The sequence below is a fragment of the Alligator mississippiensis genome, chromosome 8 (assembly GCF_030867095.1).
Source record: "Alligator mississippiensis isolate rAllMis1 chromosome 8, rAllMis1, whole genome shotgun sequence".
In the NCBI taxonomy this organism is placed as follows: domain Eukaryota; kingdom Metazoa; phylum Chordata; order Crocodylia; family Alligatoridae; genus Alligator; species Alligator mississippiensis.
In genome coordinates this window covers 28,290,098-28,317,986 of record NC_081831.1, presented here as the reverse complement: position 1 = coordinate 28,317,986, position 27,889 = coordinate 28,290,098, and the positions used below count along the sequence as shown (strand labels likewise).

The following is a 27,889-nucleotide window of genomic DNA, read 5'->3' as shown; positions in this document are numbered from 1 at the left end:
ATGAGGGAGAGAGGCAACGGCAAGATGGGTCCTGGATGCCTGAGCTCCCTTGGCTCTGATCCACCAGACCGTATCCCTCCACCAGACAACCCAGGTGACTGGGCTTTCAGGCCCTCCTGCCGCCCCGCTCTCACCTTCGCAGCCCCCACACTCGCCTCCTGGAGTCCCCTGGTGTCTGGGATCTCAAGCCCCACTTCTCTCACCCCCTCAGCCCCCACTCCCCTCCCAGGGCACCCAGGTGTCTGGGCTCCAAGCTCTTTTGCTCTACCCCAACAGACTCCATTCCCCTCTCAGGGAACTTAAGTATCTGAGCTCCCAGTCCCTCCCTGGTCCAACCCCCCCTAGCCTCTACTGTCCTCCTGGAACAGGGAGGGAACCCAGGGATCTTGACTTATTCCCATGCGGCAATAGCGAGGGTTGAAGATCTGTGTCTGACGCTGACGCTCCTTCTCCCTCTGGGCCTCCAGCACTGCCCCCACCTTGTGGGGCAGGTCTGCCTTGTACATCCTGGGGGAGGGGGTGGAAGTGTCAGTACCAATGGGAGAGAACCCAGCACCTCCTGCTCATCCACCAGCCCCATTCCCCTCCCAGAGAACACAGGTGTCCAGGCTCCTACACATTGGCCTCCCTCTACCCTCTCAGAGCCAGGAAAGAACCCAGGCACCTGGGTTCATGACCTAACTGTCCTTCCCTGATCTTTTGACCCCTTCCACTCACCCTTACTTGCCCCCAAACAAAATTCCCTTTGCTTCCTGACCTTTGACTTTTGACCCCAGCCTGTCCCCAGTCTCCTCTGCCCTTTGACTCCCAATTTACGTTGGTCCCTCTTGACTTCTGACCCCTGTCTTCACCCGTATTTTTGACCCCTGTGCTCTCTGACTGAACCCTCCTTGCCCTGCTCCGCTTTGTCTCCGAGGCCTTCTGTTTAAGATCCTCGTCTCCATGGTAACAGGCCAACCCATTTCACCTCAATCTCCCCTTCCCATTGGTACAGCCCAACCGCAGTTTTATGCAAATAGCGGGTTCCCCGCGGGCCAATTAGGAACGAGAGTTTGGGAAGAGTTTATTTGCTTGTTATGCAAATAAACATCCCTATTAAGTAGAAGGGCGGGAGCCCGAATGCAAATAAGGCCCGGCGCCTCGCGGGCTAATAAGGAGGAAGAAGCGGCCAGCTATGCAAAACGACCCCGGGAGCGCCGACCAATCTGAGGAAGCCTTGGAAAGAAGCCCTGCCCTTTTATCTTGGACTAGTTCCTCGCGAAGGCCGGTGCTCTCGCGAGATTTCCTTATCTTGGCGGCAGCGGCGGGCCAGAAAACAGTGAGGGGGTAGGGCTGTGAGTCGGTGCTCCGGCGGGTCTCAGTAGGGCCGGACGGGACGGGACGGGACGATCCGGTCCGGTGTCTCGCCACCATGGGATTCCTCAAGCTGATCGAGATCGAGAACTTTAAGTCCTACAAAGGGCGGCAAATCATCGGGCCTTTCCGCCGCTTCACAGCCATCATCGGGCCCAACGGCTCCGGTACGCGGGGCCTGCTGGAGGACCTCCCCTACTCTAGTGGGCAGCTGGGTGTTACGGCCCAAGGGGGACGTTTAGCTTAGCGGCGGGCGGCTGGAATGTACCACTGAGACCCCTGTAGGGTGAGGGGCTGAGGGGGGTGGTATAGTCCGGAGGGAAACTTTCGTTTGGTGGCAGACGGGTGGGATGTTCCATTGAGACGCGGTGGAAGGGTCCACGGATGAGTGGGTAGGCGGGGGGATAGGTCACCCTTGGCTTGGCGGTGGGCAGTTGGAATGTTCCACTGAGACCCCTGTGACGCACGCTGGAAGGGCCCTTGAAACTCTCCTCTATGCTGGTGGAAGGGTACAAAAGCATTTCTTCTCCCCCCCCCCATATTGCGGCACTAGGTGCCATAGGGGACTTTCCCCACATAGGAATGCTATTGCCCACAGAACTCCCCCCACCCATGACATGGATGGTACAGTCCATTGGCACCCCTCTCCCCCCATCCCACATTAAAATTGAACAGACTGTGGCTCCTGGGGAAGGGTATGGCTCAGGAACCCCCTGTGATGCATCTCCCATCCCACAATGCATTGTGCCTGCCACCACCCCCTGCAACAGGGGTCTTTCCCCCACAGGGATCCTCCGACAATGCATTGTTTATGCCAATCTTCCTGCTATCCCATGAGGCCTTGCCCTGTTGACATACCTTCCCACAATGTATTGCTCATGCCAACCCCTTCTTGCTGTCCTGTAAGACTTTGTCTCTCTGATCCCTTTTGCTGTCTCACAATGCATTGCTTATGCCAACTCCACCACTGTCCCATAAGGCCTTGCCACTTGATTTGCGTTATTTCCACAGTGCATTGTGTGTACTGATCCTTCCACTATCCCACAATGCATTGCTCATGCAATTCTTTCCCACTATCCTATAATGCATTGCTCATGCCAACCCCTGAACTCTCATGAGCCCTTCCTTGCACCAATCTCCTATCCCAAAATGCCTTCTCCACACTGAAATCGTATCACTCAACATACTTCATGTGCCAAACACTACTTCACTATTCTATAATGCCTTGCTCTGACTGCCCCATCCCTGCTATCCCATAGTGTATTGCTTATGCTACCCTTCCTAGTATCTCATGATGTCTTGCCTGCATCAGTCCCCTGCTATCCCACAATGCCTTGCCCACACTGAGGCTGCACCCCACAGTACACTGCACCTACCAATCCTCCTACTATCCCACAATACCTTGCCTGCGCTGACCTCCCTTCTGTCGCACAATACCTTGCTGGTTCTGCAGGGAAGTCAAACTTGATGGATGCCATCAGCTTCGTGCTGGGTGAGAAGACAAGCAACCTGCGGGTGAAGACTCTGCGGGACCTAATCCATGGGGCACCAGTAGGGAAGCCGGCTGCCAGCCGCGCCTATGTCAGCATGGTGTACGCGGAGGATGGCGCTGAGGATCGCACCTTTGCACGTGTCATCGTTGGTCAGCTTAGGGGTGGAGCTTGGGGATGGCACAGTGGGGAAGGGGTAGGGCTTGAGAGCAGGGGGAGGAGCATAGTGGGGAAGGGGTGGGGCTTGGACATAGTGCAGGGCTTGGGAGAAAGGGGAGGGGTTGAGGGTGGAGCTTGATAGGGTAGGGCAGAGTGCGCTTCTGGGCTGGAGCAGAGGAGGGTGGAGAATGGGTGTGGCTTGGTTAGGGGGCAGGGCTTGGAAAGGGCAGGGCTTGTGGGTAGGGGTGCAATGTGGGATAGTGGGAGGGTGTAGTTTGGGGCTGGATATGGGGCTTGAGGAAGGGATGGTGCTTGTCAAACTGAGGGAAAGGGTTGGGCTTTAGAGAAGGAGGAAGCTTGTGGGCAGGGGAGGGGCCAAGTGGCAAGGCTTGGGCAATGGTCAGACCAGGGGAAGGAGCTTGGGGGAGGGGAAGGGTTGGAGGGTTGACACTGAGGTTGGGAGGATGCAGACTCCATTCCCTCCCCGTGCTGGCCTTGACCCCCACCTCTCCAACTCATTAGGCAGCTCCTCAGAGTACAAGATCAACAACCGGGTGGTGCAGTTGAGTGAATATAGTGAGGAGCTAGAGAAGCTGGGCATCCTCATCAAGGCGCGCAACTTCCTTGTCTTTCAGGTGGGGGTGCTGCCTACCTGGGATGGGGCAGAGGAGGAGGAGGGTTATGGGGCTCCATTGTGCAAGGGGTGGAGCTGGGAGGGAGGGGGAGGGGTATGGGACTTGTGGTGTGAGGAGTCTTGGGTGTATGGGGGAAAGGGGGGCCCAATCCTGGCTGGGGCTTGGGGGGCATCTTGGGCCTGATCATGGGGGTTGGGAGGTGTATTCTGGCCCCAATCCTGCTGGAGGGTAGGGTCTTTCAGGGCTAAATCCTAGGATCTGTGGAGGGGGGAGGTTCTGGCCTTAATCCTGGGTTTTTTGGGGTGGTTCTGGGCCCTATCCTTACTGGAGGGGCAAACTGGTGGTATGCTGGTGCTGATCTTGTCTGGGAGGGTCCTCGGTGTGATACTTCAGTTTGAGGAGGTCCTGTCCGTGATCTTGGGGATTGGGAAGAGGATCCTGGGCCTGGGAAGAGGTGGGATCCTGGGGCCTGGTAATGATGCCCTGACCTTGTCTTCCATTGGCCCGGGTGGCAGGGGGCAGTGGAGTCGATTGCCATGAAGAACCCCAAGGAGCGCACAGCACTCTTTGAGGAGATCAGCCGGGCTGGGGAGCTGGCTCCTGAGTATGACAAGCGCAAGAAGGAGATGGTGAAGGCTGAAGAGGACACACAGTTCAACTACCATCGCAAGAAAAACATAGCTGCAGAGCGCAAGGAGGCCAAGCAGGAGAAGGAAGAGGTGGGGAGGGGGGCACAGGGGCAGTGGGTGAGGCCTAGTGGCAGGAGGCAGGTTTTCGGGGACAGCATGGAAGTTACACTAGGGTTTAAAAGCAAGGTGGGAGGTATGCAGAGCCTCTGGTGGCAAGGGTTAGGGTTCAGGGGTGGAGGTGGGATGGAAGAGGGGCCTCTGGAGTAGAGGCAGGGTTTCAGAGGTGGGGTGGGGCTTCTGGGGGCCAGGGCCTGGAATGGCTGAGGAAAGGGCTGGTGAACAGGATGGGGGGACAGGACAACAGGTGGGTGCGGGTGAGAGGCTTCAGTAAGTGGGGCCAGGTTATGTTTGGAGGCAGAGCCAGGATCTTTGGGGTCCAGGCCAGGGCTCCGGAGCAGGTGGGGCTGGAAGGTTGGGGGACAGGGCCAGGGCTGGTGCGTGGGTGGTGCCAGGGCTGATGTGTGGGGCTGGAATACTTGGATGCAGGGCCAGCATGGGTGATCTGCTTGGGGGTGGAGTTGGGGCTAGCAGAGGGGCAGCACTAGCGAGTGGGTGGGGCTGAGATATTTGAAGCAGGGCAAGGGCTCCAGAGTGTAGGGCCATGGGGTTTAGGAGTGGGGTTAGAGCTGGCAGGTGGCCAGGGCTAAAATATGGTGGCCGGCCTAGAGAGTGGGTGAGGTAAGAATGTTGGGGGCCAGGACTCGGGTATTTGTGGGTAGGGCTAGGAAGTGTGTATGGCCAGGCTGTTTGAGGTCAGGCCTCTCATCTCTCTTCCCCAACTGCCAACAATCAGGTTATGGGTGCTGGCATTTGGGGGTGGGTTGGACAGAGGATTCCTGGGTTCCTGGCTAACCCCATGCCCCACTCCCTAAGGCGGACCGGTACCAGCGGCTGAAGGATGAGGTGGTACGAGCCCAGGTGCAGCTGCAGCTCTTTAAGCTGTATCACAATGAGGCAGAGATTGAGAAGCTGAACAAAGAGCTGGCCCTCAAGAACAAGGAGATTGATAAGGACAAGAAGCGCATGGACCGTGTTGAGGATGAACTCAAGGACAAAAAGAAGGAGTTGGGCAAGATGATGCGGGAGCAGCAGCAGATCGAGAAAGAGATCAAGTGAGGCTAGACAGTGGGGGATCTAGAACCTGGAAGGGGGTCGTGGTTGTTCTAGAACTCAAAAGGGTGCCAATCCCTAGATTGGGAACCAGGGTCTAGAACTCAGGTGGGACTTGATTCTAGAACAGGGAACTCTAGAACCAAGCAGTGTGCTGGGTACTAGAACATGGGGCCTAGAGAACATAGCAATCTAGAATGTAGATAACTCTTCTCCCATGCACTGGATGATCTCGACCACACCAAAGGTGACCTGGAACTTGAATGATTTTCTTTCAAGTGTGCTGGAGGGTCTGGAGGGTGCTTTGGTTGAGCTAGAGCACATGTTCGTTTTTTTGCATGGATTCAGTAATCTAGAAAACCCTTTGGATAACCTTAAATATGGATGATTCATTTCTTGTGTGTTGGGTGGCCTAGAATGTGCCCAGGTGACCTAGAACTCCGGCCCACAGGGAAAAAGACTCGGAGCTGAACCAGAAGCGGCCGCAATACATCAAGGCCAAGGAGAACACGGCTCACAAGATCAAAAAGCTGGAGGCAGCCAAGAAGTCACTGCAGAATGCACAGAAGCAGTATAAGAAACGCAAGGGTGACATGGATGAGCTAGAGAAGGAGATGGGGGCAGTGGAAAAGGCACGGCAGGAGTTCGAGGAGCGCATGGAAGAGGAAAGCCAGAGCCAGGGCCGCGACCTCACCCTTGAGGAGAACCAGGTGTTTTACCCAACTGGTCCCCTGCAACCCTGCCCCAGAGCCGGGCACATCTCTGTCATCTCTGGCCACTGTTATGCTCAGCAGTTTTACCAGCCACTTTATCCCAGAGCTGCCTGCATCAGGGCCCTTCCCTGGGCAGTATTATAACCAGCTGTTTCACCTCAGAACTAGGTGCTTCTCATCACTATGGGGCATTATACTTGGCTATTTCCCAGTTGGCCCAACCCAGAGCTGGGTGTATCTCAGCCTTCCTTGTGTGGTATTATACTTGTCATTCTCCCCTGCCCCCTCCCTGGAGTTGGCTATATCTCAGTCCTCCTCCTCTTTGTTTAATGTTATACTCTACCATTTTTCAGCCATCCCACTCGAGAACTGGATGTATTTCAGCCCTTTCGTTGTGATGTTATACACATCTATTCTTCAGTTGTCCCACCCCAGACTTGGCTGCATTTCTGTTTTTTCCAGGCACTGTTAGTTGTTCTCCAGCTGTCTCACCCCAGAGCTGGCTGCCTTTTGGCTCTCTTTGTGTAACATTATACCCTGCTGTTGCCCATCTGCTCTTTTCCAGGGTTGGCTGCATTTCAGCCTTTCTCATGTGATGTTATACATGACCATTCCCAGGCGCGCCCCCCCCGAGCTGGGTGCATCTTGGGGGCAGTGTTTATGCTTGGTTGCCCCCCCAGCTGTCCCACCCAAGAGCTGGGCTCTCCTCAGTCTTGGGTGACTCCTCTGTTCGTCCCCAGGTGAAGAAGTACCACCGGCTGAAGGAGGAGGCTAGTAAGCGGGCAGCCACGCTGGCCCAGGAACTGGAGAAGTTCAACCGGGACCAGAAGGCTGACCAGGACCGACTTGACTTGGAGGAACGCAAGAAGGTGGAGACCGAGGTGAGGCCCTTCCCCTTCCCCCTCCCTTTTGTTTTTGAGCCCCACTCCTCTCATAGCCTGTGCCTGGTAGCTACTATTGTTTAGCCCCACTCCCTTTCTCTGGGACATGCCCATTTCTAGGGTTCTTTGGCCCTGCATCACTTATGTCTTGTGGCCCCACTTCTTCCATACCCTTTGCCTGGAGGCTAGGACTTTCCTGTCCTGCCCCCTTTCTCTGAGTCCTGTCCAGTGCTAGGATTCTGGCCCTGCCTCCTTGTCTATCTTCCCTTGTAGCCCCACACACTTTTAGGACTGTTGACCTTGCTCCCTGCTAGGACCTTTTGGCCCCACTTAGACTTTTTTGTCCTGCCCCTTTTCTATTGAGGCCCTGCCCAGTTCCCCATCAGGTACCTGTGGCTAGGACCTTTTTAACCCCAACTCTTTCTTGTCCATGTCTCTACTTCACTGCCCCATGTCTCCATGTTTCCATTTCTCCATCCCTTCCCCAGGCCAAGATCAAGCAGAAGCTGCGGGAAATTGAGGAGAACCAGAAACGCATTGAGAAGCTGGAGGAGTATATCGCTACCAGCAAGTGAGCACTGGCCCACAATGCACCAGGGCCTGGAAGGAAAAGGGGCCTCCGAGGAGTGGGATGGGGCTGGCAGAAGGCTCTGGCCTCTTAACCCCTTGAATGCCAGTGATCTCCAGGCAGATGCTGGAGGGAGTGCTGATGTCTGGTGGGGCCTGATGGGATGCTCTGCCCCTTAACCTTGCAAGTGTGGGAGTGAGTGGGGCCCAGTGGGAGGCTCTACCCTCCTAATCTTGTATGTGCTGTGTCCCTGAAGGGGGTGGGGCTAGGAGTGGGCAAGGCTTAGCAGGAGGCTCTGTGTCCTTGATACCTTGCATTCCAATCCCTTCCGGGGGCAGCCACTGGAGGGGGAGCAGAGAGAGTGGGTGGGGCCTGATAGAGGCTCTGCTCTCTTAACCCTTTGCATGCTGATGTTCCCTTGCAGGTTATCCCTGGAGGAGCAAAGATGCTGGTGTAGATGGGGCTTGGTGGGAGGGGGCATGGCTTAGCAGGAAAAGGCAGGGCATAGTGGGCTACTCCAACCCCTTAACTCTTCATGTGCTGGCACTCTTTGCAGGACAAAAGTGGAGGATGCTAGAACAGATGAGGCTTGGTGGGAGAGGGCAGGGCCTGGCAGAAAACGCTTTCCCTTTAACCCATCATGTGCCAGCACCTCCTGCAGGCTGTCTCTGGAGGAGATGCTAGAGCAGGGGTAGGCAACATTTTTTGGCCGGAGTGCCAAAAAACACCATAATGCCTACCTTGGAAGGTACCGGAGTGCTGGCATGGCAGAAAAACAAAATGAGGGCAAGGGCTACATGGCAGGATGCCCTGGTGCCCCTGGCCCCTCACCCAAAGCCCCTGCCTCCAGCCTGGGCTCTCTGTCTGCCAGCAGCTACCCTGGCTCTGGGTAGCTGCCGGAGCCTGGGCTGCTCCCAGCAGGGTTTGCAGCATCCCACCTACCTGCTGGGAGCAATCCGGGATCCCGGCTGGCAGCAGCTTCCCAGAGCCGGGGCTGGCTGCGGCATGCCACGCAAAATGGCCTTGTGTGCCGGGCTTGGCTCGCGTGCCAGGGGTTGCTGGCCCCTGCACTAGAGTGAAGGTGCTAGATGCTGGATTGGGTAGGGCTTCGTGGGAGGGGTGGAGCCTGATAGAAAACTGCCCCCTTAACTGCTCATGTGCTGATAACTGCCAAAGGAGGTAAGGAGCAGAGGATACTGAAGCTTGGTGGGAGGGGGCAGGGTTTAGCAGGAGGTTCTGGCCTGACCCCTATCCTGGCCCTCCCTAGGCAGTCATTGGAGGAACAGAAGAAGCTGGAGGGGGAGCTGACGGAGGGGGTGGAGTTGGCCAAGCGCCGCATTGATGAAATCAACAAGGAGCTGAACCAGGTGATGGAGCAGCTGGGGGATGCCCGCATTGACCGCCAGGAAAGCAGCCGTCAGCAGCGCAAGGCAGAGATCATGGAGAGCATCAAACGCCTCTACCCTGGCTCTGTGGTGAGGTACACCCACCCCCGCAGAGAGCAAGGCCTGCGGGGGGGGGGAAGGCGGGGGGGCCTGGGTTAGTAGGGCTCGGCAGAGGTTGGGAAGAGCCTCAAAAGAGAGGACAGCCTGGCAGGGATGGGTGGGGCCAGATAAGGGAGTAGGAGGAGATTCAGAGGGATGGGAGGGACCAGGGGGAGGGGTCTCAAAGAGTGGGCAGGACCAGGCAGGCAGGAGTGGGAGAGGCCTAGTGCATGGGTTCAGATGGGCAGAGCTAAGTTGGGGGTAGGTGGAGCCAGGGCAGTAATGTAGCGATAGGAAGGACTTTCAAGGGGGAGGCAGGGTTCCTGGAGCTAGTAGGAGGAGTTCTGTGGGAGTTGTCCCTTCCTTGTAGCCTCCTAATTGCCCGCCTGCCCCCCATCCCCCTTCCCCCCAGTATGGGCGGCTGATCGACCTATGCCAGCCCACACAGAAGAAGTACCAGATTGCTGTGACCAAGGTGTTGGGCAAGAACATGGATGCCATCATTGTAGACTCAGAGAAGACAGGCCGGGACTGCATCCAGTATATCAAGGAACAGCGCGGCGAGCCTGAGACCTTCTTGCCCCTCGACTACCTTGAGGTGGGTCTGATCCTGGCCCCTTTCCCTGTCCCCACAGCCTGAGATACTCCTGCTTCTCAACTACCTTGAGGTGGGACCCCATCCACACAGATCAAGACCTTCCTGCCCCCCATATACATTCATAGCTGAAGACTTTTCTGCCCCTGGGCCTCAATCCTGTCCCTTCTAGCAATGGCAATGCATAGTGGGTGCATGTATACCCCCTGAGATCAGCTGTGCACCCCCTGGAAGCACTGGCTGCAAAACTGGAAGTACACTTCTGGTTTTGCTGCTGGCTTGGCAATCAGCCGGTGAGGAGACCCCCCTCCCCGCATTGGTGATCTGATGCCCCCCCAGACTTGATAGGCACCCAGTTGCCCATGCCTCCTGTGTCAGATTTTTGCCTCACCCCCTACCCACACATGCAGCCTGAGCTCTTCTTGTCTCTTGATTACCTTCAGGTGAGCATAAGCCTACCTCTTCCCAGTCCCATCCTGTTCTCCCCTCAGGCCTAACCCCCCCCCCCTCCCCCAGCGCCAAAAAAAGGATTTTCTTGCCTCATAACTACCTCCAATCCTGACCCCCTTACTCCTGCAGGTTCTCTGGGTGACGACCGAGGTCAGAACACGGCTGGGAGCTTGGATGCTTGGGTTCTTCTGAGCCCCAGTAGAGGAGCAGGGGCTGAAGCATTACCCTTGCCTTTTTCTCCGCAGGTGAAGCCGACAGATGAGAAGCTGCGGGAGCTGAAGGGGGCCAAGCTGGTGATTGACGTGATTCGTTACGAGCCGCCTCACATCAAGAAGGCTCTGCAATATGCCTGCGGCAATGCTCTTGTGTGCGATAATGTGGAGGATGCACGGCGCATTGCCTTTGGTGGCCACCAGCGCCACAAGGTATGGACCCAGGTGTCCAGGGAACTTCTCCCCCACCCCCCCAACCCTGCCTGGGACCCAGGCATCTGGGCAGCTCACCCCTTGCAACATTTCCTTGCCTGGGCAGGAGATGGGACCCAGGCATCTGAGGAGCTTCTCTCCCACCCCCGTGTGAATACACATACATACTCCCCTGCCCAGCTGGGAGACAGGACCAGGCATGCAGGAGCCTCCACACCATACATACCTACACACTCCCCTGCTTGGGTGGGAGATGGGATCTAGGTGTCTGGGGAGCACCCCCTTTCCTACCCACATACATGTTTCCCTGCCTGGGTGGGAGACCAGGATCCAGGTGTCCAGGGAGCCCCTCACATATGCACATAGATGTTGCCCTCCTTGGGTGGAAGATGGGACCCAGGCATCCAAGGAAACTCCACCCCCCCCCATCTTGTAGATACACGTGCACACTCTCTTGCCTGGATGGGAGACAGGACCCAGGTGTTCTGGGGAGAGGGGGTCGTGGCGCATTTGTGGGGGGTTGGAATTTTACCCCTCGCTGAGATAGGGGCAGCCCCCACAATGCACTTGACCCTTGCTTCCTCCTCCCCAGACAGTGGCACTGGATGGGACACTATTCCAGAAGTCAGGTGTGATCTCAGGTGGTGCCAGCGATCTCAAAGCCAAGGCGCGGCGCTGGGATGAGAAGGCTGTCGACAAGTTGAAAGAGAAGAAAGAGAGGCTCACTGAGGAGCTCAAGGTGCCAGGGATGTTGGGGCGGGGCAGGATCAGGCCTATTGAAAGGGTGTCATTTATACTTGACTGTTCCCTAGCTGCTATGCCTCAGAGCTGGGTGTATCTTGCTTTCCTGATGTAGCATACTTGGCTGCTTTCCAGCTTCTGCTTTCCAGCTGCTCCATTCCAGAGCTGGCTGCATCTGAGTCCTTTCTGTGCGGCCTTATACTTGGGTGTTCCCCAGCTCTCCCACTCCAGAACTGGCTGTGATTCAGATGTATCTGATCTACTTGGCCATTATCCAGCTGCAGCACCCCGGAGCTGGCTGTGTCACACCCAGGGGGTGTTTATACTCAGCTGCCCCAACTTGTTTCACCCCAGAGATGGCTACATCATGGCCTGCTCTGGGTGGTGTTACACTTAGCCATTCCCTTCTGCCCCATCTCAGCCCTTTCTGTCTGGCATTATACTCAGCTGTTCCCTGGTCATTGTCACCCTATACCTAGCTGCATCTTTCTCTGGGCAGCATTATACTTAGCTGCTTGCTTTTTGCCCTTCACTAGAACTGGGTGCATTTTGCTTTCTTTATGCAGCATTACATATAACTGCCTAATCCCAGAATTGGGTGCATTGTAACCAACCTGTTATGCTCTTACACATGCCCAGTGCTGCAGTGGGAGATCTAAGTGCTGTGTTCTAGGGTGGTGGTGTTTACCTGCTTCTCAGCCTCCCCACTTTAGAGCTGGCTTTATCTTGGCCCTCCCCTGTCAGTGTTATACTCGGTCATTCCCCAGCAGTTCCACTCCAGAGCTGGCTGCATCTTATTCTAGTCGGGTAGTGTTATACTTGTGTGTTCCACCCTAGAGCTGGCTGCATTTTTGGCTCTCCTCATGGGATGTTATACTTGGCCATCTCCAAGCCACCTCACCCCAGAGCTGGGTGCATCTTAGCCCTACCCAGGCAGTGTTTTACTCTGCCATCCCCTAGCTTCCCCTCCCCAGAGCTGGCCACATTTTAACCTTACCAGAGCAGTGTTATACCTGGTCACCCCACTCCAGAGCTGACTCCATCTCAACCCTCACAGAGTAGCATTATGCTCAGTTGCTCTATCCTAAAGGTTGGCCATATGTTAGCTCTCCCAGGGCAGTATTATACCGAGCCATCTGTCAGCTGCCCCAACCCAGAGCTGGCAACATCTTAGCTCTCCCTGGGCAGTATTATACTTGGCAGCCCTACCCCAGAGTTGGGTGTACCACCACCATCTGTCTGTCTTCACTCACCCCCACCACAGGAGCAGATGAAAGCTAAGCGGAAGGAAGCAGAGCTGCGGCAGGTGCAGTCCCAGGCCCATGGGCTCCAGATGCGCCTCAAATATTCACAGAGTGACCTGGAGCAGACCAAGACGCGGCACCTTGCCCTCAATCTCCAGGTACAGGAATTTGCTGGGGTCAGATGTCCCTCCCCTCACCACCCAGAGGTGTCCTTGGTATGGTGGTCTGTTGGGGTCAACCCCCCCCCCCCACACCTGTCCTTCTTGCCCTCAGCCTTCAGCTACAGTAGTCTGTTGAAGTCAGGTTTCAGCCCCCTATTCCTTCATTTGCTACCTGGCTCTTGTTCTCCAGCTGTGGTAACCCACTGGAGTCCAACAGGCCTACCCCTTCCTGATGTGGGGGTCAATCCCCCCTCTACTGCCCGGCCTGCCCCTTGCCCTGAATTTCCAGGTACAATAGCTGGCTGTGGTCAAAAGCCTGCCCCCTTGCTCTGAATTTCCAGGTACAGCAGCTGGCTGGGGTCATTCCTTCTGCTGTTTGTGGGGGTGGTTATTTGGCTGAGTGCGGGGGAGGTTGGGAGGGATTGTCTGACCCTTGACCTCGACCCCTGCCCTTTGCACACACACACCCTTCCACAGGAGAAGTCGAAGCTAGAGAGTGAGCTGGCCAACTTCGGGCCCCGCATCAATGACATCAAGCGCATTATCCAGGGCCGTGAGCGGGAAATGAAGGATCTCAAGGAGAAGATGAACCAGGTGCCTGGTCTGACTCTGCCCCATGGCATTCTGAGATATGCTGGGGAGCCCCATGGCTGGCCCAGGACATTGCGGGATATGAGGAGAAGCCCTGCCCCAAGGTGTTGTGGGAGACAGGTCTGGAGACAGAAATGCCCTGAGGCATTATGGGGCATGGGGAGGCAGCTGTCCCAAGGCATTGTGGGACTTGGGTGTCAGGTTGGCTATCCCAAGGCATTCAGGGGTTAGGAAACAGCCATGCCGCGTGACATTCTGGGAGATGGGGGACCCTAAGGAATTGCTGCCCCAGGGCATTGCAAGAAATGGGGCTGGAGGGGTGGGCAGCTCTGCCTCAGGGCATTAGGAGTTGTAGGGAGAGCTCTCTCCCAAGGTACTGTGGGATGTCTTGGGAGCCCTGCCCCAACGCTTTCTGTGATGCAAGGGGGCAGGGTGGTTGCTCCAAGGTATTCTGGGGTACATAAAGTCAGGGGTAGTCCTATCTCAAGGCACTGTAGGATACAGGGGTTGGGGGGGCAGGGGCAACCCTATCCCTATCCCAGAGCATTATACGTTGTAGGGGGATCCTTACTCCAAGGTATTGTGGGATACAGTTGGGTGGGGGGTGGCGGCCTTGGCAGGGCACTGTGGGATATGTGCAGTCCAAGGTATTGTCAAATAGAGGGAGCCAGGGGATGGCTGCCCCAATGCATTGTGAGATACAGAGGTTGGTGGGGAGGGGGTAGCTCTGCCCCAGAGCATTGTGGGATGTGGGTGGAGTTGTGCTTCGAGGCATTATGGGATACAGGGAGCTTTCTGCTTTGGAGAATGGTAGGATACAGAGGGCCTAGGGGGGCAAATCCTGGCTCTGGGTACCTCGTGGTTGGATGGAAGCCTACACCAGTGCACTATGGGGGATGTAGACCTCTTAGCTGGCTTTCCTCATTCAGTGCAATGTATTGTGGGGGTTGCCATCCCAGCCCTTGCTCCTTTCCCCAGTGCATTGTGGGTAGAGGTGCACTGATACAGCACTCTGATATCCGATTGGCACTGTTTTATAAAGAAAATTCACTGAATCGGAAATTAGCCTGATGTGGCTGATTTAAATGCTCGGGCATGCGTGCAGCTGCAGCACAGCATGTAGGCGGCGAGGAGCACAGCCTAGTGGCTTGGAGAGCTACATCCAAAGTCTGTTGTGGTGGAAGGGGAGGGGAGCAACATGGGGGTGCAGATCAAAGCCCCTGTGGTGAGGAAGGGAGGGAGTAGGGTGGGGTGCGGGCGGCTCCCACTGCTGCACACACCCTGGGAGGGCACAGTGGAGGAGAGGGGGCATGTGTTCCAGATCTGTGTGGGGCAAAACGGGCTGGGGCCAGGACTGTGCCAGGCTCTTCCCAGTGGGTGGGGGGGGTTGGGCCATGGCTCTGGTCTGGGTGGGCAGCAGCAGCGCTGAGAGGGGGGGGCTAAGGGGTGGTGCTACACAAATTTTAGGGTGGCTGCAGCCCTCTTCATAGCCCCTCTCCTAGTGCTGCTGCCACCTGCCCCAGCACAGCTGAGCTTAGCCTAGCCCCTGCCAGGAAGAGCCCAGTCAGCCCTAGTCCACAGCTGCAGCCTGCCCTGCCCCATGCAAACCCAGGGTCATATGCCCCCACCTGTGCCCTCTCAGGGTGCATGCAGTGGTGGGAGTCATCCCCACCCCATCCCTGAGCTGCCCTCCCCATGAGCCGGAGCTCCATCCCATGCCCTGCCCCTCCTCAGTTGGGCAGTGCCTCCCCAGCTCCACTCCCCCACTCACCGCAGGGGCCCCCCCCTTCCCTTCCACCACAACAGACTTACCAGCTGGATGCAGTTCTTCAAGCTGCCGGTCTCTGTATTAAAAATTGGAGTGGTATTGGCCGATTAGGCCTCCTTAAAAATCAGCTATTTTTATTGGCCCCCAAAGTCTCTATCAGTGCACCCCTAATTGTGGGATAAAGGGACTCCAAGTTTCTTCCCTGCCCCCTTCTCTGGGGTGTCTAGGCTTGATGGAGGGTGTGGGGGGCTTCAGATCTCCTTGCCTCCCCCACAAGCCAGTGTTTTACCGCCCTCACCCCCATGGCACCCCCAGGTGGAGGATGAGGTCTTTGAGGAATTCTGTCGGGAGATCGGGGTCCGGAATATTCGGGAGTTCGAGGAGGAGAAGGTGAAGCGGCAGAATGAGATTGCCAAGAAGAGGTGAGGTCCGAGCCCACGATTGGGCCCAGGTCAGGGCCCCCCATCCCAGTTCGGGCCCTGCCTCATTTTCCCCTGGGAAAGAACAAGTAACGCCAGGCAGGGCCAAGATGCAGCCAGCTCTGGGATGGAATTGCTGAGGAACAGCTGAACATAATGCTGCCTAAAGATGGCTGAGAAGAAGTCAGCTCTGGGTTGGAGTGGCTGGGGAATTGCTGAGTATAATACCACTTAGGCTGGGTACTGGTGCAGCCACATCTGGGGAGGGGCAGCTGGGAATGGCCAAGTATAATGCCTCATGAGGAAAGCCAAGATGCACCTAGCTCTGGAGTGTAGACATTGAGAAGCTGCTGAGTATAATTCCACATAAAGAGGACTCTGAGTACAATGCTCTCCAGCAGAGGCAGGCCACTGCCCCTCTTTAGTCAGGCAGTGCCCCTGGATTGGGGTCTCCATCTTGGGTCAGGATCAGAGACCCAGGTGTGCTCCCACCTCTGGCAACCCCACCATCCCACCCATGTTCCCTACTGGGATAGAATCTGTAGCAGGGTCACCAGGATCAGGACTCCTCTCTCCCTTCCTCCTCCCCACCCCTTCCCAATACCCTCTGGGGCAGTACAGCCCCCACCCACGCCCTGAGGTAAGATGTTGGGGCAGCCTCCCCCAAAAAATCTCTCCCCACATCTTCTAGAGTATCAGGCAGCCCAGCCTGATGCCTAGGTAGTGCCCCTGACCAGTCCACTAACCAGCTGCTTCCTGGCAAGGGGGGAGCAGGGGGAAGACTCCATCTCTACATGCCTTTTACTATTAGGCCAAGCTGCCTATGTTCTGGCTGGAGACAAGCTGGGGCAGAAATCAGGAGGCAAATTCCTCAGGTTGGGACCCCTACCCCAGCTCCCAGGTGCCCCCCAAGCTTCTCTTGGGTAGGATTGGGGCAAGATCAGGTCCCTCACTGATTCGTCCCCACCTCCCCATTCCCCCAGGCTGGAGTTTGAGAACCAGAAGACACGGCTGGGCATCCAGCTGGACTTTGAGAAGAACCAGCTCAAGGAGGATCAGGAGAAGGTGACCATGTGGGAGCAGAGCGTGCGCAAGGATGAGGCAGAGATTGAGAAGCTTAAGAAGGTACCCTGGGGGGGCAGGACTTGGGAGGAGGGGAGTGCAGTGTCCGGACTAGGGGAAGGATGGAGCTGAGGTGGAGACTAGAGAGGTGTTGTTTGGGTGGGGGGGAGGGGCCTCAGGCTTGGGAGAAGGATGAAGAAGGATCTTGGAGCCCTGGGTTAGGGCCTGAGATGAGATGGAGCTTTGGGGGTGGAGCCTGAGATGAGGGGGTGGAGTCTGAAGGGGCTGGGGACAGGGCCTGGGTGGACGAGGTGGAGCATCAGGTTTGGGAGAAGGATGGAGAAGATAAATGAGGTGTTAAGTGTCTGGGGGCAGGGCCTAAGGTGCTGGGTGGGGCATAGAACTGCTGAGGGGGTGGGACATCAGGCTTGAGAGAAGGATGAAGCAGATGTGGAGAAGATCAAGAAAGTGCCACGGAGCTGGGGGCAGGGCCTGAGGGGCTGGGGGCTGGGACTTGAAGCCCAAGGGTGGGACTTCAGCAATGGTGTCCGGGGCTCCTTGACTGGGGATGGTACAAGAGTTAAGCGGAATAGGGGGATATTCAGGTGGTGTGGGTGGGCCTAGAACCAAGGGAGTGGGGCCTGTTCACTTCTGCACAGTTTGAGGGTGGGAGGAGCTAAAGGAAGGAGATGGGGCCTGAGGGAAGGAGGTAGAGCTCTGATGGGGGCACAGAGCTTCTGTGGAAATGTCAGATATGGGTTGGACCTCTGTACTGGCAGGGGGGGAGAACCTGCCTTTCAAGGGGCGTGGCTTAGATGGCAAAGGACAGGGCTCATCTTGTGGGTGGGGCTTCCTCTTGCCTGTCTTGGGGACAACGCAAGGGGCTGTAGATTTAGAGCAGATGGACCAGGTAATGGCAGAGGGGTGCGGCTTGAAGGTGGAAAGTGGTCAGGGCCTGGGTCAGGCTGAAAGGTGTGGGGCTTCCTCTTGCCTGTCTGGGGGACATAGGGGCAGGGTGACAGCAGAAAGAGAGGGGGGAAAGGGGTGGGGCCTGGCTGAGGGGGCAGGTCCCGAGCCTGTGCCGCTTCCCCCTTCTATGTTAGGAGGAGCAGCGGCACATGAAGATCATCGATGAGACAATGGCGCAACTCCAAGACCTGAAGAACCAGCACCTGGCTAAGAAGTCAGAGGTGAACGACAAGAACCATGAGATGGAGGAGATCCGCAAGAAGCTGGGTGGAGCCAACAAGTGAGAGGGGGTAGTGCTATGGAGGGGAGGGCTGGGGTATTAAAGGGGCTGGAGGTGGGGCTGGCTGAGAGAGGTGGGGCTGTTGAGGGGGCAGAGGAGGGCAATGGGGGCATAGCTGGCTGATAGGGGTGGAGCCCACAAGGGTGTAGAGGTGGGCTCATGGAGTTGGGGCCAAGGTGAGACAGGAAGCAGGTGGGAGAGGCATAAGGAGTGAGGTGGCAGGGCCAGATACAGAGGTTGGGGCTAAGGGGACTTGTCCCTCTGTAGGGGTGTGGCCAGCCAGCAGATTTAGCCCAGCCCACAGGAGTGGTGGTGGGGCAAAGTGAGTGATGGGGGAGGGGCTAGGAAATAGGTGGGGGAAGGGCTGGCTGATGGGGTGAGGCTAGGAATTGTGATAGGTGGAGCGGGGCTTCAATGTGACTGGCAGCTGGTGGGCAGGATTAAATGTGGGGCAGGGCTAGGAAGTGAGTGGTGGCAGCTGGGGGCAGTGCTTGGGAAGTGATGGGGTGGGGCTAAGAAGTGACTGACAACCCCTACTGGCAAAGGTAATGGGAGCTTGCGGAAGTGAAGTGAGCGGCATGACTCCGTGATGCTTCAGGGCAGGGGGGCTGGGGCTGTGGGCAGGGCCTGATCTCTGGCCCTGCCCCCTGGGGGCACAGGGAAATGACACACTTGCAGAAGGAGGTAACAGCCATTGAGACAAAGTTGGAGCAGAAACGCAGCGATCGCCACAACCTGCTGCAGGCCTGCAAGATGCAGGACATCAAGCTGCCCCTAGCCAAGGGCACCATGGATGACATCAGCCAGGAAGAGGTGGGGCCAGGAGTAGGGCCTTGGGGAAGGGGATGTGGCATTGGGGATGGAAGGAGAGACTGGGCCTGGGGGCGGGCTTAGGGAAGACAGTGGGGCCTTGGGGATGGAAGGAGAGGCAGTGGGCCTGGGCTGGGGGGTGGGATCTCAGAAGGGGGCAGGGTCACAGGATATAAAGTGGGGTTTTGGCCTGGGGGTGTGGACTCAGGGAAGTGGGCAGAACCTTGGGGACAAAAGGATGGATATTTGGCCTGAGGGCAGAGCCTTGGGGAGGAGGGAAGAACTTCACAGATAGAATGGGGTGGGGTGGAGGGAACCTCCTTGGAGGGAGTGGTGCCTGCCCTAGGATTTCAGAGAAGGGGAGGGGCTGTTATGGGGGGGTGGGGACTGAGCCTGGGAGAGGAGCTTCTCTGGAATGCTCCACCCCCTCCCTCACCTGCTCCTTCTCTCTTCCCACTGGCAGGGTGGAGCACATGGGGAAGAGGCTGGGGGCAGCTCCCAGCGCACATCGTCCATGTATGCACGCGAGGCTCTCATTGAGATAGACTACAGCGACCTCTCTGATGAGCTCAAGGTGGGTGGGGCCAATGGGGCAGCAGGTTAGTATTTATATTAGGACTGGAGGCAGAGCCAAGAGGGTGGGGGGTAGCATCTACACTGTGACCAGGAGGGCCTGCTTCTGGGTTTTGCAGGTCCTGCCCCTTACTTATGCTTGCCCACCCCCCCCCCACCCCCCCCTTTGACTCCATTCCCATCCACAAGGAACCAGCTCAGGCTCTGGCCAGGTTCAGGCTGTCGGGGTGGAGCCTGGGGGCCCATTGGGCTTGCCTTTCTTGTAATCTTGTTCCCTTCTTTGGCTCAACCCTTAGCTAAGAGAAGCTGGTTTAGGTTCTTGGCAAGCTGAGGCTATACCAGCTGTTAAGTAGTGGGGAGGGTGCTAGAGGGCCGCAGGGGTGCAACCCCTTGGCTCTTCCCCCCTGTTGACAGACCGTGCACCTTTATGTGACTGCTCAACTGAAGGGAACTAGCTCAGGCTCTCAGCAAACTCAGACCATCTTAGCAATTGGGAGTAGTGGGGTGTTGTTGGTGGGGGTGTCAATCCCTGGACCCTGACCACTGAGAGTTCAGGCCCCTTTTACTTCACTCTGCCCCTAGCAAAGAAGAACCAACTCAGGCTCCTGGCAAATTCTGTCCATCCCAGGCATTAGATGGTGGGGGGTGGGCACCTGGGGAGGTGGGGGGACTCATTGGCTGCCCTCCCCCCTGAGACTCTTCCTTTCCTTCCCCCCCCCAGGATGCACAGGCAGAAGATGAGATCCGGCAGGAGATGGCACAGCTGCAGCAGCGGCTGACTGAGCAGCAGAGTGTGCTGCAGCGCATTGCTGCACCCAACATGAAGGCCATGGAGAAGCTCGAGAGTGTGCGCGACAAATTCCAGGAGACCTCTGATGGTGCTGTCCAAATGCTGGGGTTCCCTGGGAGGAGTGGGGCTGAGAGTTGGGGTTCCTTTGGGGAGAGAGGGAAGCAGACTCCATAGATACTTTTGAGGGCGGTTGGGGGATAACCCTGGCATTCAGGCCATCTGTATGGGGAGGTGGCTGGCAGCCTGGATTTTCTCTGCATTGGGGTGTGGGGGCCTGCTGGACATGTGGACATCTGGGTTCCCCGTATGTGGGAGGAAGTAGAAGACAATATGCTTGAGTTCTCTATACGATGTCGGGGACTAGGGGCTCCAATGCCTGGGTCCTCTATAGGGGAGGGTTGGCATCATGGACACCTGGGTTCTCTGTACAGGGGGATTCTGAGAGCCCAGACACCTGGAGTCTCTGTATAGGTGGGTGCTTAGGGCCCGGGTGCCTGGGTCCCATTCACCACCTGTTCCCCTGCCAGAGTTTGAAGCGGCCCGGAAGCGGGCCAAGAAGGCAAAGCAGGCATTTGAGCAGATCAAGAAGGAGCGGTTTGACCGCTTCAATGCCTGTTTCGAGTCTGTGGCCACCAACATTGATGAGATCTACAAGGCCCTGTCCCGCAACAGCTCTGCCCAGGTCAGCTCCCTGGGGACCGTGCCCACCTGGGAAGCCACACCCCCTTTTAGAGTTTGGCCTATGTACCCTTGCAAGGCTCAGGCCATGCCCCTTCCATGGCTTGGGGCACACCCACTCCCAAGGCCACACTCCTAGCATGACTCAGGCCACACCCTTCAGGGAGGCCACACCCCCTTAAGCTGAGGACATGCCTACCTGGGAGGCCACACCCCCACACAGGTTAGGCCATGTGCACTAGGGAGGTGTCCCCTTGATGAGCATGGGAGGACCATGCCCCTTTTCCATTTCTGACCCTGTCTTTAAAAGATGTCCCACCCCCTGTATGGCTTTGGCTCCACTTACCAGGGGGAGGTCACACCCCCTTCTGTGGTTTTGCCTACAAGAGAGGATACACCCCTTGTACAGCTAAAGCCCCTCCCCAGCCAGCTCTTGCCCACCCACTCCCACAGTAGGGGAAGGGACCCTCTCAGCTGGCTTAAGTTCCTCTCTCTCCCCTAAGCACCTCCCACTCTCTAAGGCTCTGTCTGCCACATGGGTCCTGCTGGGGCCCAGCCCTTCTGTCAATCACTGTAGAAGCCCCAACTGAGGTCCAAGGGCAAGAGGTGGCATGTCACTTTCTACACTAGCACTCGGGGTTGTGCCCCCTCCTTTAATTATCCTCTTTGGATCTGCCCCCTCAGGCCTTCTTAGGGCCTGAGAACCCTGAGGAGCCCTATCTGGATGGGATCAACTATAACTGTGTGGCCCCTGGCAAGCGGTTCCGGCCCATGGACAACCTGTCGGGGGGGGAGAAGACTGTGGCTGCCCTTGCCCTGCTTTTCGCCATCCACAGGTGATGCCCAAATGCCTGGGTCTCTTAGCTCATGGGTAGTGGGAGAGCTGGGTTCTCTGGGAGGGAAGTCGGGGTAAGTGGGTTAGGTATCCAGACTCCCAGCCCTCCCTGCTCTGGATTCTCTGGGAGAGCAGTGAGAGTAGGGTGGGGCTGGGAGTCCAGATGCCTGGGTTCTGTGGGAAGGGTGTGGGGACTGAGGGACTGAAAACAAGGGATGCTAAAAGCCTGGACACCTGGGTTCTCTCCCCCTCTCCCTCCCCTTTGCCTTTCTTGTGGTCTCTTTTGCTGCCCTGCCCCCCCCCCCCAGTTATAAGCCAGCCCCCTTCTTTGTCCTGGATGAGATTGATGCAGCACTGGACAACACCAACATTGGAAAGGTTTGTGTTTGGGGGGAGTCAGTTGAGCAGGGGGGAGTATCTTCTGACTTGGGCTCTGGGGGAAGATGATGGCTGTTAATCTTCAATGGGCTGTTGGTGTGGTTTGTGGATCCTGGGAGGGGTGCCTGGTAGGGCACAGGGGGGATGGAGGGGTTCCAGGGGGGCTGGGGAGCTCTGGGTGGGCTGAGGGGGGTGGCTCTGCAGCCCTTGCTAACCTCCCCCTGTCTAGGTGGCCAACTATATCAAGGAGCAGTCGACCTGCAACTTCCAGGCAATTGTGATCTCACTCAAGGAGGAGTTCTACACAAAGGCTGAGAGCCTCATCGGGGTCTATCCGGAGGTGGGTAGGGCCGAGAAGGGGAGTATTTTACTGGGCTGTTCCCCAGCTGCTATCCCCAGGCAGTTGCCGTCATTCCACCCCAGAGCTGGGCGCATCTGGGAAGTCTGTGGAAAGGAGTGTAATGTTGAGCTGTTCCTCAGTTGTTCCACCCCAGAGCTGGGTGCATCTTGGCCCTGGGCTATACCATGTACCATGAGGGGGGAGCCCTAATCCTAGCCCTTGCCCTGGTCTGTACCATGTGGGGCTGGGGAACTCTGCCCCTGGGCTGTACCATAGGGGAGGAGTTGGAAGGATTCACTATGGGTTGTACCTTGCGGGGTGGGGGGGGTGTGGAAACCCTGCCCCTGGGCTGTACCATGTGGGGCTTCATGGGAGGCAGTTTTCTGGGCTATACCACAGGGGACTGAAGGGAGGAGGCCTGCTGACACGACCATACCCCCTAACCTCCCCATGTTTTTCTTTCTGCTCCAGCAAGGCGACTGCGTCATCAGCAAGGTCCTGACCTTTGACCTCACCAAGTACCCTGATGCCAACCCCAACCCCAACGAACAATAGGGGGTGCTAGCATCTTCCAACAAGTATCTCCCCTAGCTTGAGATGCAGCCACCAGACAAGGAGGGGGTGTGGCTGAAGTCTACATGCTCCATCCCATGATTTGGGGAAGCTGGGGTAGCAAGGTTGGGGTGGAGAAGTCAGACTCAGCCACCTTGCCCCAGAGCTGGGTGTATCTCAGTGGGGGGGTGGGGGGTTGAGGCCAGGGGAAGGGCCAGTTCTATGAGTGAGGGGCTTCTCAGCGCCCTGCCTCCCCCCCCCCGTATTTTTGGGTGAGAATCCTGGGATTTTAACCCATATGGGCGCTTTTTTAAATCTTTATCATGGAAATGGGGCTGGGGGGAGGTGGGTATTTTAGAACCAAGGGGAATCATGCTGGGGATAGTTGTGAGCTCACGGTGGGGCGGCTGTTGTGAACTCCCAAGGGCCTGTCATTACCCCCCCAGGCACTGTTGTGAAATAATAGGAGCTGTCTTGATCTTGCAAGGGGCTCTTGTGACCCCCCCTAGCCATGGTTGTGAGGTCACAGGGGCTGTCATGACTCACCCAAGACACTGTTGGAGCTCATTGCAGCTGTCCTGAACTCATGGGGGAGGGAAAGGAGGGCATCATGAACCCTGAGGCACAGTCATGAGTTCATGAGGGGCCATTGTGAGTTCACAGGAGGTGCTGTGGTACTGTCATGAGCTCACAGGAGCTGTTGTGACCCATGGACCCCCCCCACCCCCAGCTCATGGAAGGCTGTCAAACTCTGGGCAGAGGGGCTGTTGTGAGCTCACAAGGGACTGGCAGGAGCTCATGGGGGGCGGGGGGGGGGGGTCTTGTCTGTGTGAGTGTGTTTTCCCCCTGCCTTTGGGGGGCCTTTTTTGCTGTTTTCCTCATGACATAATAAATCAGATCTGTGCAATGAGAGGTGCCCTTGTGATTCTGGGAAGCAGGGAGGGAAACTGAGGCACATTAGTTCTAGAAGGGTTGAGATGGGTGCATCTCTCTATCCTCCTGTGGGGCACAGAAGAAAGGAGATCAAGATTAATTAAGGCTTGTGAATTAGCTGAACCCTGGGCATTCTGGGGATTTCAGCTCCCCACTATGAGAGCTAGGGCAACTGCAGCTGCCCTCTCCAGGCCCAGACACCTGGCTTCTCTAGGGAGAGAAGTGTGTAGGAGAGGTAGAGCTGGGAGCCCAGACACCTGGGTTCCCTGGGAGGGCAGTGCGTCACAGTGAGGGACATGGGGCCCAGATGCCTGGGTGTTTTGGGCGGGGGGGGGCAGTAAGAGCAGGAGGCCTGAAGCCTTGGTTCATGCTCCTGTGTGTTTAATTTGCCCCCACCCCCATCCCTCTCTGTCTTACAGGCCAAAGGGGCCCCAGGCTTGCATTGGGGCATTTCTTCCCCCTTAATCCTCAGTCTCACCCCTGCCCACCCCCCAAAAAAACCCCGTCCCCTCCCAGGCCCTGCCTACCCTCTGCTAGGCCTTCTCCAGACCCGGTTCCTCCCTCCCATCTCCAGGCTCGCCCTCTCCCCTCCTCCCAAGCTTGTTCCTTCCCCCTCTCAAGCGCGCTTCCTTCCCCCTCTCAGGCTCGCCCCCCACCCCGCTTAGATTCCAGGCTTGCCCCCCTCCCCCTTCAAGTTCGCTCCTCTTCAGACTCGCCCCCCAGCTTGCTCCTCTCCCCTCCCTCAGGCTCGCCTTAGGCTCCTTCCTTCCCCCCAGCTTGCTCCTCCCCTTCAGGCTCGCTTCCTTCACCCCCTCTAGGCTCGCCTCCCTACAAGCTCGCTCCTCCCCCCCCCCCCCCCGGGTTCGCCCGCGCTCGCCTCGTGCAGCCGCCGCAGCGCCTCCCTCCCTCCCTCCCTCCCTCCCCCGCCCCCCAAGCCAGAGGCTCGCGCGAGCTCCGGGGGCTCGCGGGGCCGGGGCTCGCCATGCGGCGGTACTGAGCCGGGCTGGGGGGCGCGGGGGCCCCGCGGGGCCGGGCCGGGCCGGGCCGGCGGCAGCACCAGCCGCAGCGGCGCTCGGCGTCCATGGAGGCGGGGGCCGGGGCCGGGGCCGGGGACAGGGACAGTCCGAGCCGGGCCGTGGGCTACTTGCTGGAGCTGAACCGCATCATTGAGACGCAGCAGCGGCTGCTGGATTCGCAGCGGCGCCGCATCGAGGAGCTGGAAGCGGCGCTAGAGCGCCTGGGCCGGGAGAATCGCGAGCTGCGGGGCCGTGATGGCCGGGATCGGGGCCCTCCTGGCCGGGAGAGGGGCCGAGGGGACCCCTATGAGGGGCAGGAGGGGCGGGAGAGCCAGTTCCAGCCTCTGGAGAACCCGTTTCCAGCTCGAGAATCCCAGTATCCAACTCAGGAGAACCAGTTTCCAGCTCGAGATTCCCAGTTCCAGGCTCTGGAGACCCAGTACCAGCTTCACGAGACCCAGTTTCCAGCCCGTGATTCCCAGTATCCGGCTCATGAGAACCAGTTCACCACCTGCGATTCCCAGTATCCAGCGCATGAGAACCAATTCCAGCCTCTGGAGAACCAGTTTCCATCTCGGGATTCGCAATATCCAGCTCATGAGAACCAGTTTGCCGCCTGCGATACCCAGTATCCAAGCCCAGAAAACCAGTATCAGGCACTGGACAGCCAGTTTCCAGCCCGTGATTCCCAGTACCGGGCTCATGAGAACCAGTTCCCTGCCCGGGAAAACCAGTTCCAGGCTCTGGAAAACCAGTTTCCGGCCCGCGATTCCCAGCATCCTGGCCGGGATTCACAGTATCCGAGCCCTGAGAACCAATATCCGAGCCGGGATTCACAGTACCAGGCACTGGAGAACCAGTTCCCGGCCCGGGATTCACAGTATCCTGGCCGGGAGAGCCAGTTTCAGACCCGTGACTCCCAGTTCCCTGCCCGAGACAACCAGTACTCCACCCCGGAGAGCCAGTATCCGAGCCGCGACTCCCAGTACCAGGCCCAGGAGAACCAATATCCTGGCCGGGATTCTCAGTACCAGCCCAGAGACAACCAGTACCAGACCCGGGAAAACCAGTTCCCCGCCCAGGACAACCAGTATCACAGCCGGGATTCCCAGTACCAGCCTAGAGAGAACCAGTTTGCTGCTCGGGATTCTCAGTTCCCAGCCCAGGACAACCAGTATCCTGGCCGGGATTCCCAGTATCCAGGTCGGGACGGGCCCTATCCGGGTCGTACGGACCAGAGCGCCCAGTATGGGGCCCGGGATTCCCAGTATGGGGCCCGGGATGCCCAGTTCCAGCCTCCACTGGAGCGGGATGGAGCCTTCCCACCCCCAGACGGGCACTATGGAGGCCAGATGGACCGGGACACCCCCTACGGGGGCCGTGAGGGGCTGTATGCCAAGCGTCGGGGCCGTGATCGAGGCCAGCTGAGCCGGGGTGCATCACGGAGCTCCAGCCCCGGGGCCAGTGGGGGGCCACTCCCCACTGTTGACAGCCCCAGCCCTGGTGCCACCCTTCAGAGGAAGTAAGCAGCATCTAGCACCTGGCGCGGGCATCTTGGACCCCTTCCTTACCCTGTGGGTCCTGGGTTGAGGGTGGAGGTGGTATTTGGGGGGAAGGGGATGGTACCCTCATTGCTTTAGAGCCCTGGTGGGCTGGGTTGTAAATCATCTTGAGTTCAAGATCCCTCAAGGTTTTGGTGGGTAGGTCTCAGTTTGGGGACTTTATGACCCCCATTTTAGTTGTGGAGCCTCCTCCCACACTGGTCTAGACCACCCCCAGATCCTGATGGTCTGGGTTCTAGATTCCCCCCAAATTCTAGGTCCCTCAAGGCTTTGATTCATTGAGATCTAGGTCTTGGAGTCTTTGGGGCTTTAGGAGCCCCCCTGTAGTTGTGGTGTCCCCTCTCCCTGGTGCTCTAGATCCCTCTAAAGTCTGGAGGGGTAGGCTCTAGATTCCCCTTGGTTCTAGATCTCAGGGTTTTGGAGGGTTGTGATCTAGGTCTCTGGGTCCTGGGTACTAGCTCTGGAGATACTTTAACCATTGTTTGAGACCCCTCTAGATTTGGGTGGACCGGTGTCTAGATGCCCTTGGGTTCTAGACCCCTTCAAGTTCTGGTGGACCAAGACTGGTATCCTAAGGCTGTAGACCATCTTCTTTGCAGTAGTCAAGCCCCTCCTCTTTACCCTAGACTCTACTTAGAGTCTAGAGAGCTAAGTTGTAGATCTGCCTGGATTCTAGATACCCTACTTCTAGGCCAAGATCTAGGACCCCAGGTTCTGGATCCCCAGCATGCTTTAGTCCCTCCCCCTTGCCCAAATTCTGGCCTTCATCCCCCAAAATCTAGACCCTTCTGGGTTCTGAAGAGCTAAGTTATAGCTTCCTCTGTGTTCTAAGGCACCTCTCACCATGTTCTAGGTCTTAGAACAGTGGTTCTAGACTCAGAGGATTCTGATGCCTCTCCATGCTCTAGACATCCCCCTCCCCTGAGTTGTGGTGTGGGGTTTCTGGAGTGGCTCTAGGTGCTTCTGGAACCTGGGGGGTGAGAGCAAAGGGGGTGGGGGGGGGTCCTAGAGGGTGCCTGATGGAGCTTGCAAGTTTCTAGGTACAACTCCATGGAGCCCAGCCTGGCTCTCCCAGAATATCTAGACTCCGGTTTAGGCCCACATCTAGAACCAGTAGGGTGTGAATGGGGGTTCTAGAGCTGGCTGGGGAGTATCTGAGTAACCCCAGGGGCCCCTGACCCTAGCTTCTAGATCAGCTCCTCTGTGCTATCTAGCTAGAACTGGGAGGTGGGTTCTAGAACACTGCACTTGGCATGTGCCCAAAACTGGGTGGGTTCTAGAGCCTCAGCAGCAGCCTTTCCTGGGACTAGGTGGCTGGTAGGGCCAGAGCTTCCATCTAGAACTGGGAGAAGGGGGTCTAGAGCACCCTGTCTTGCCCTGTCCCCTGTAGGTCCAATTTAGAAGCAGCCTGGTTCTAGAACTCCCCAACCTTCCCTTTCCTGTCTGCCTAGGGATGATGCGTCAGGCACAGCAGGCCAGAGCCTGTTTTCTTTGGAAGGGGAGTGGGGCTGGGAGCCTGGATGCCTTGGTTCTCTAGGAGTGGGGCTTGGGGGGGTACAGTAGGGGTTGCAGGCCTCTGGGGGTGGATCCAGGGATCTTGGAGGGGCAGGGATCCACTGGAATGTGGTGGAGGGG

The 27,889-nt window shown here is 57.5% G+C and overlaps 2 protein-coding genes across 4 annotated transcripts in view; both read left to right on the top strand.

Annotated features, from left to right (window-relative positions):
* SMC1A (structural maintenance of chromosomes 1A) lies at window positions 1-23,653 on the top strand. Of its 3 annotated transcripts, none has more exons than XM_019479344.2 (25): window positions 1-94; window positions 2,807-2,995; window positions 3,525-3,637; window positions 4,153-4,356; window positions 5,200-5,438; window positions 5,888-6,146; window positions 6,890-7,030; window positions 7,519-7,601; window positions 8,866-9,073; window positions 9,495-9,680; window positions 10,373-10,552; window positions 11,145-11,291; window positions 12,558-12,695; window positions 13,176-13,292; window positions 15,373-15,479; window positions 16,460-16,601; window positions 17,642-17,787; window positions 18,447-18,600; window positions 19,061-19,171; window positions 19,892-20,048; window positions 20,488-20,642; window positions 21,323-21,474; window positions 21,782-21,851; window positions 22,081-22,191; window positions 22,663-23,653. In XM_019479344.2, exons 1-25 carry the CDS (start codon window positions 1-3, stop codon window positions 22,744-22,746), a joined length of 3,687 nt encoding a protein of 1,228 aa, XP_019334889.1. In that variant the 3' UTR covers window positions 22,747-23,653. The 3 variants fall into 3 exon arrangements, with proteins under 3 accessions (XP_019334889.1, XP_006261337.1, XP_059588566.1); XM_006261275.4 differs by lacking the exon at window positions 1-94 and adding an exon at window positions 1,272-1,520; XM_059732583.1 differs by lacking the exon at window positions 1-94 and having other exon boundaries at window positions 2,892-2,983; window positions 3,529-3,637.
* Window positions 23,654-24,520: 867 nt separating this feature from the next.
* Window positions 24,521-27,889, top strand: part of IQSEC2 (IQ motif and Sec7 domain ArfGEF 2) — a 37,411-nt gene continuing 34,042 nt past the window's right edge. Inside the window, exon 1 of the mRNA XM_059732581.1 lies at window positions 24,521-26,214. Coding sequence (XP_059588564.1) covers window positions 24,758-26,214 — 1,457 coding nt within the window. The 5' untranslated portion in view covers window positions 24,521-24,757. The remainder of the gene's footprint in view (window positions 26,215-27,889) is intronic.

What these genes read in the sequence shown, in the direction of transcription:
- SMC1A (XM_006261275.4), top strand. Translation starts at nt 1,412, where the DNA reads ATGGGATTCCTCAAGCTGATCGAGATCGAGAACTTTAAGTCCTACAAA. An exon ending in ACCTTGCCCTCAATCTCCAG is followed by an intron (nt 12,696 to 13,175) that starts GTACAGGAATTT and finishes ACCCTTCCACAG; the next exon opens with GAGAAGTCGAAGCTAGAGAG. An exon ending in ACCTCTCTGATGAGCTCAAG is followed by an intron (nt 19,172 to 19,891) that starts GTGGGTGGGGCC and finishes TCCCCCCCCCAG; the next exon opens with GATGCACAGGCAGAAGATGA.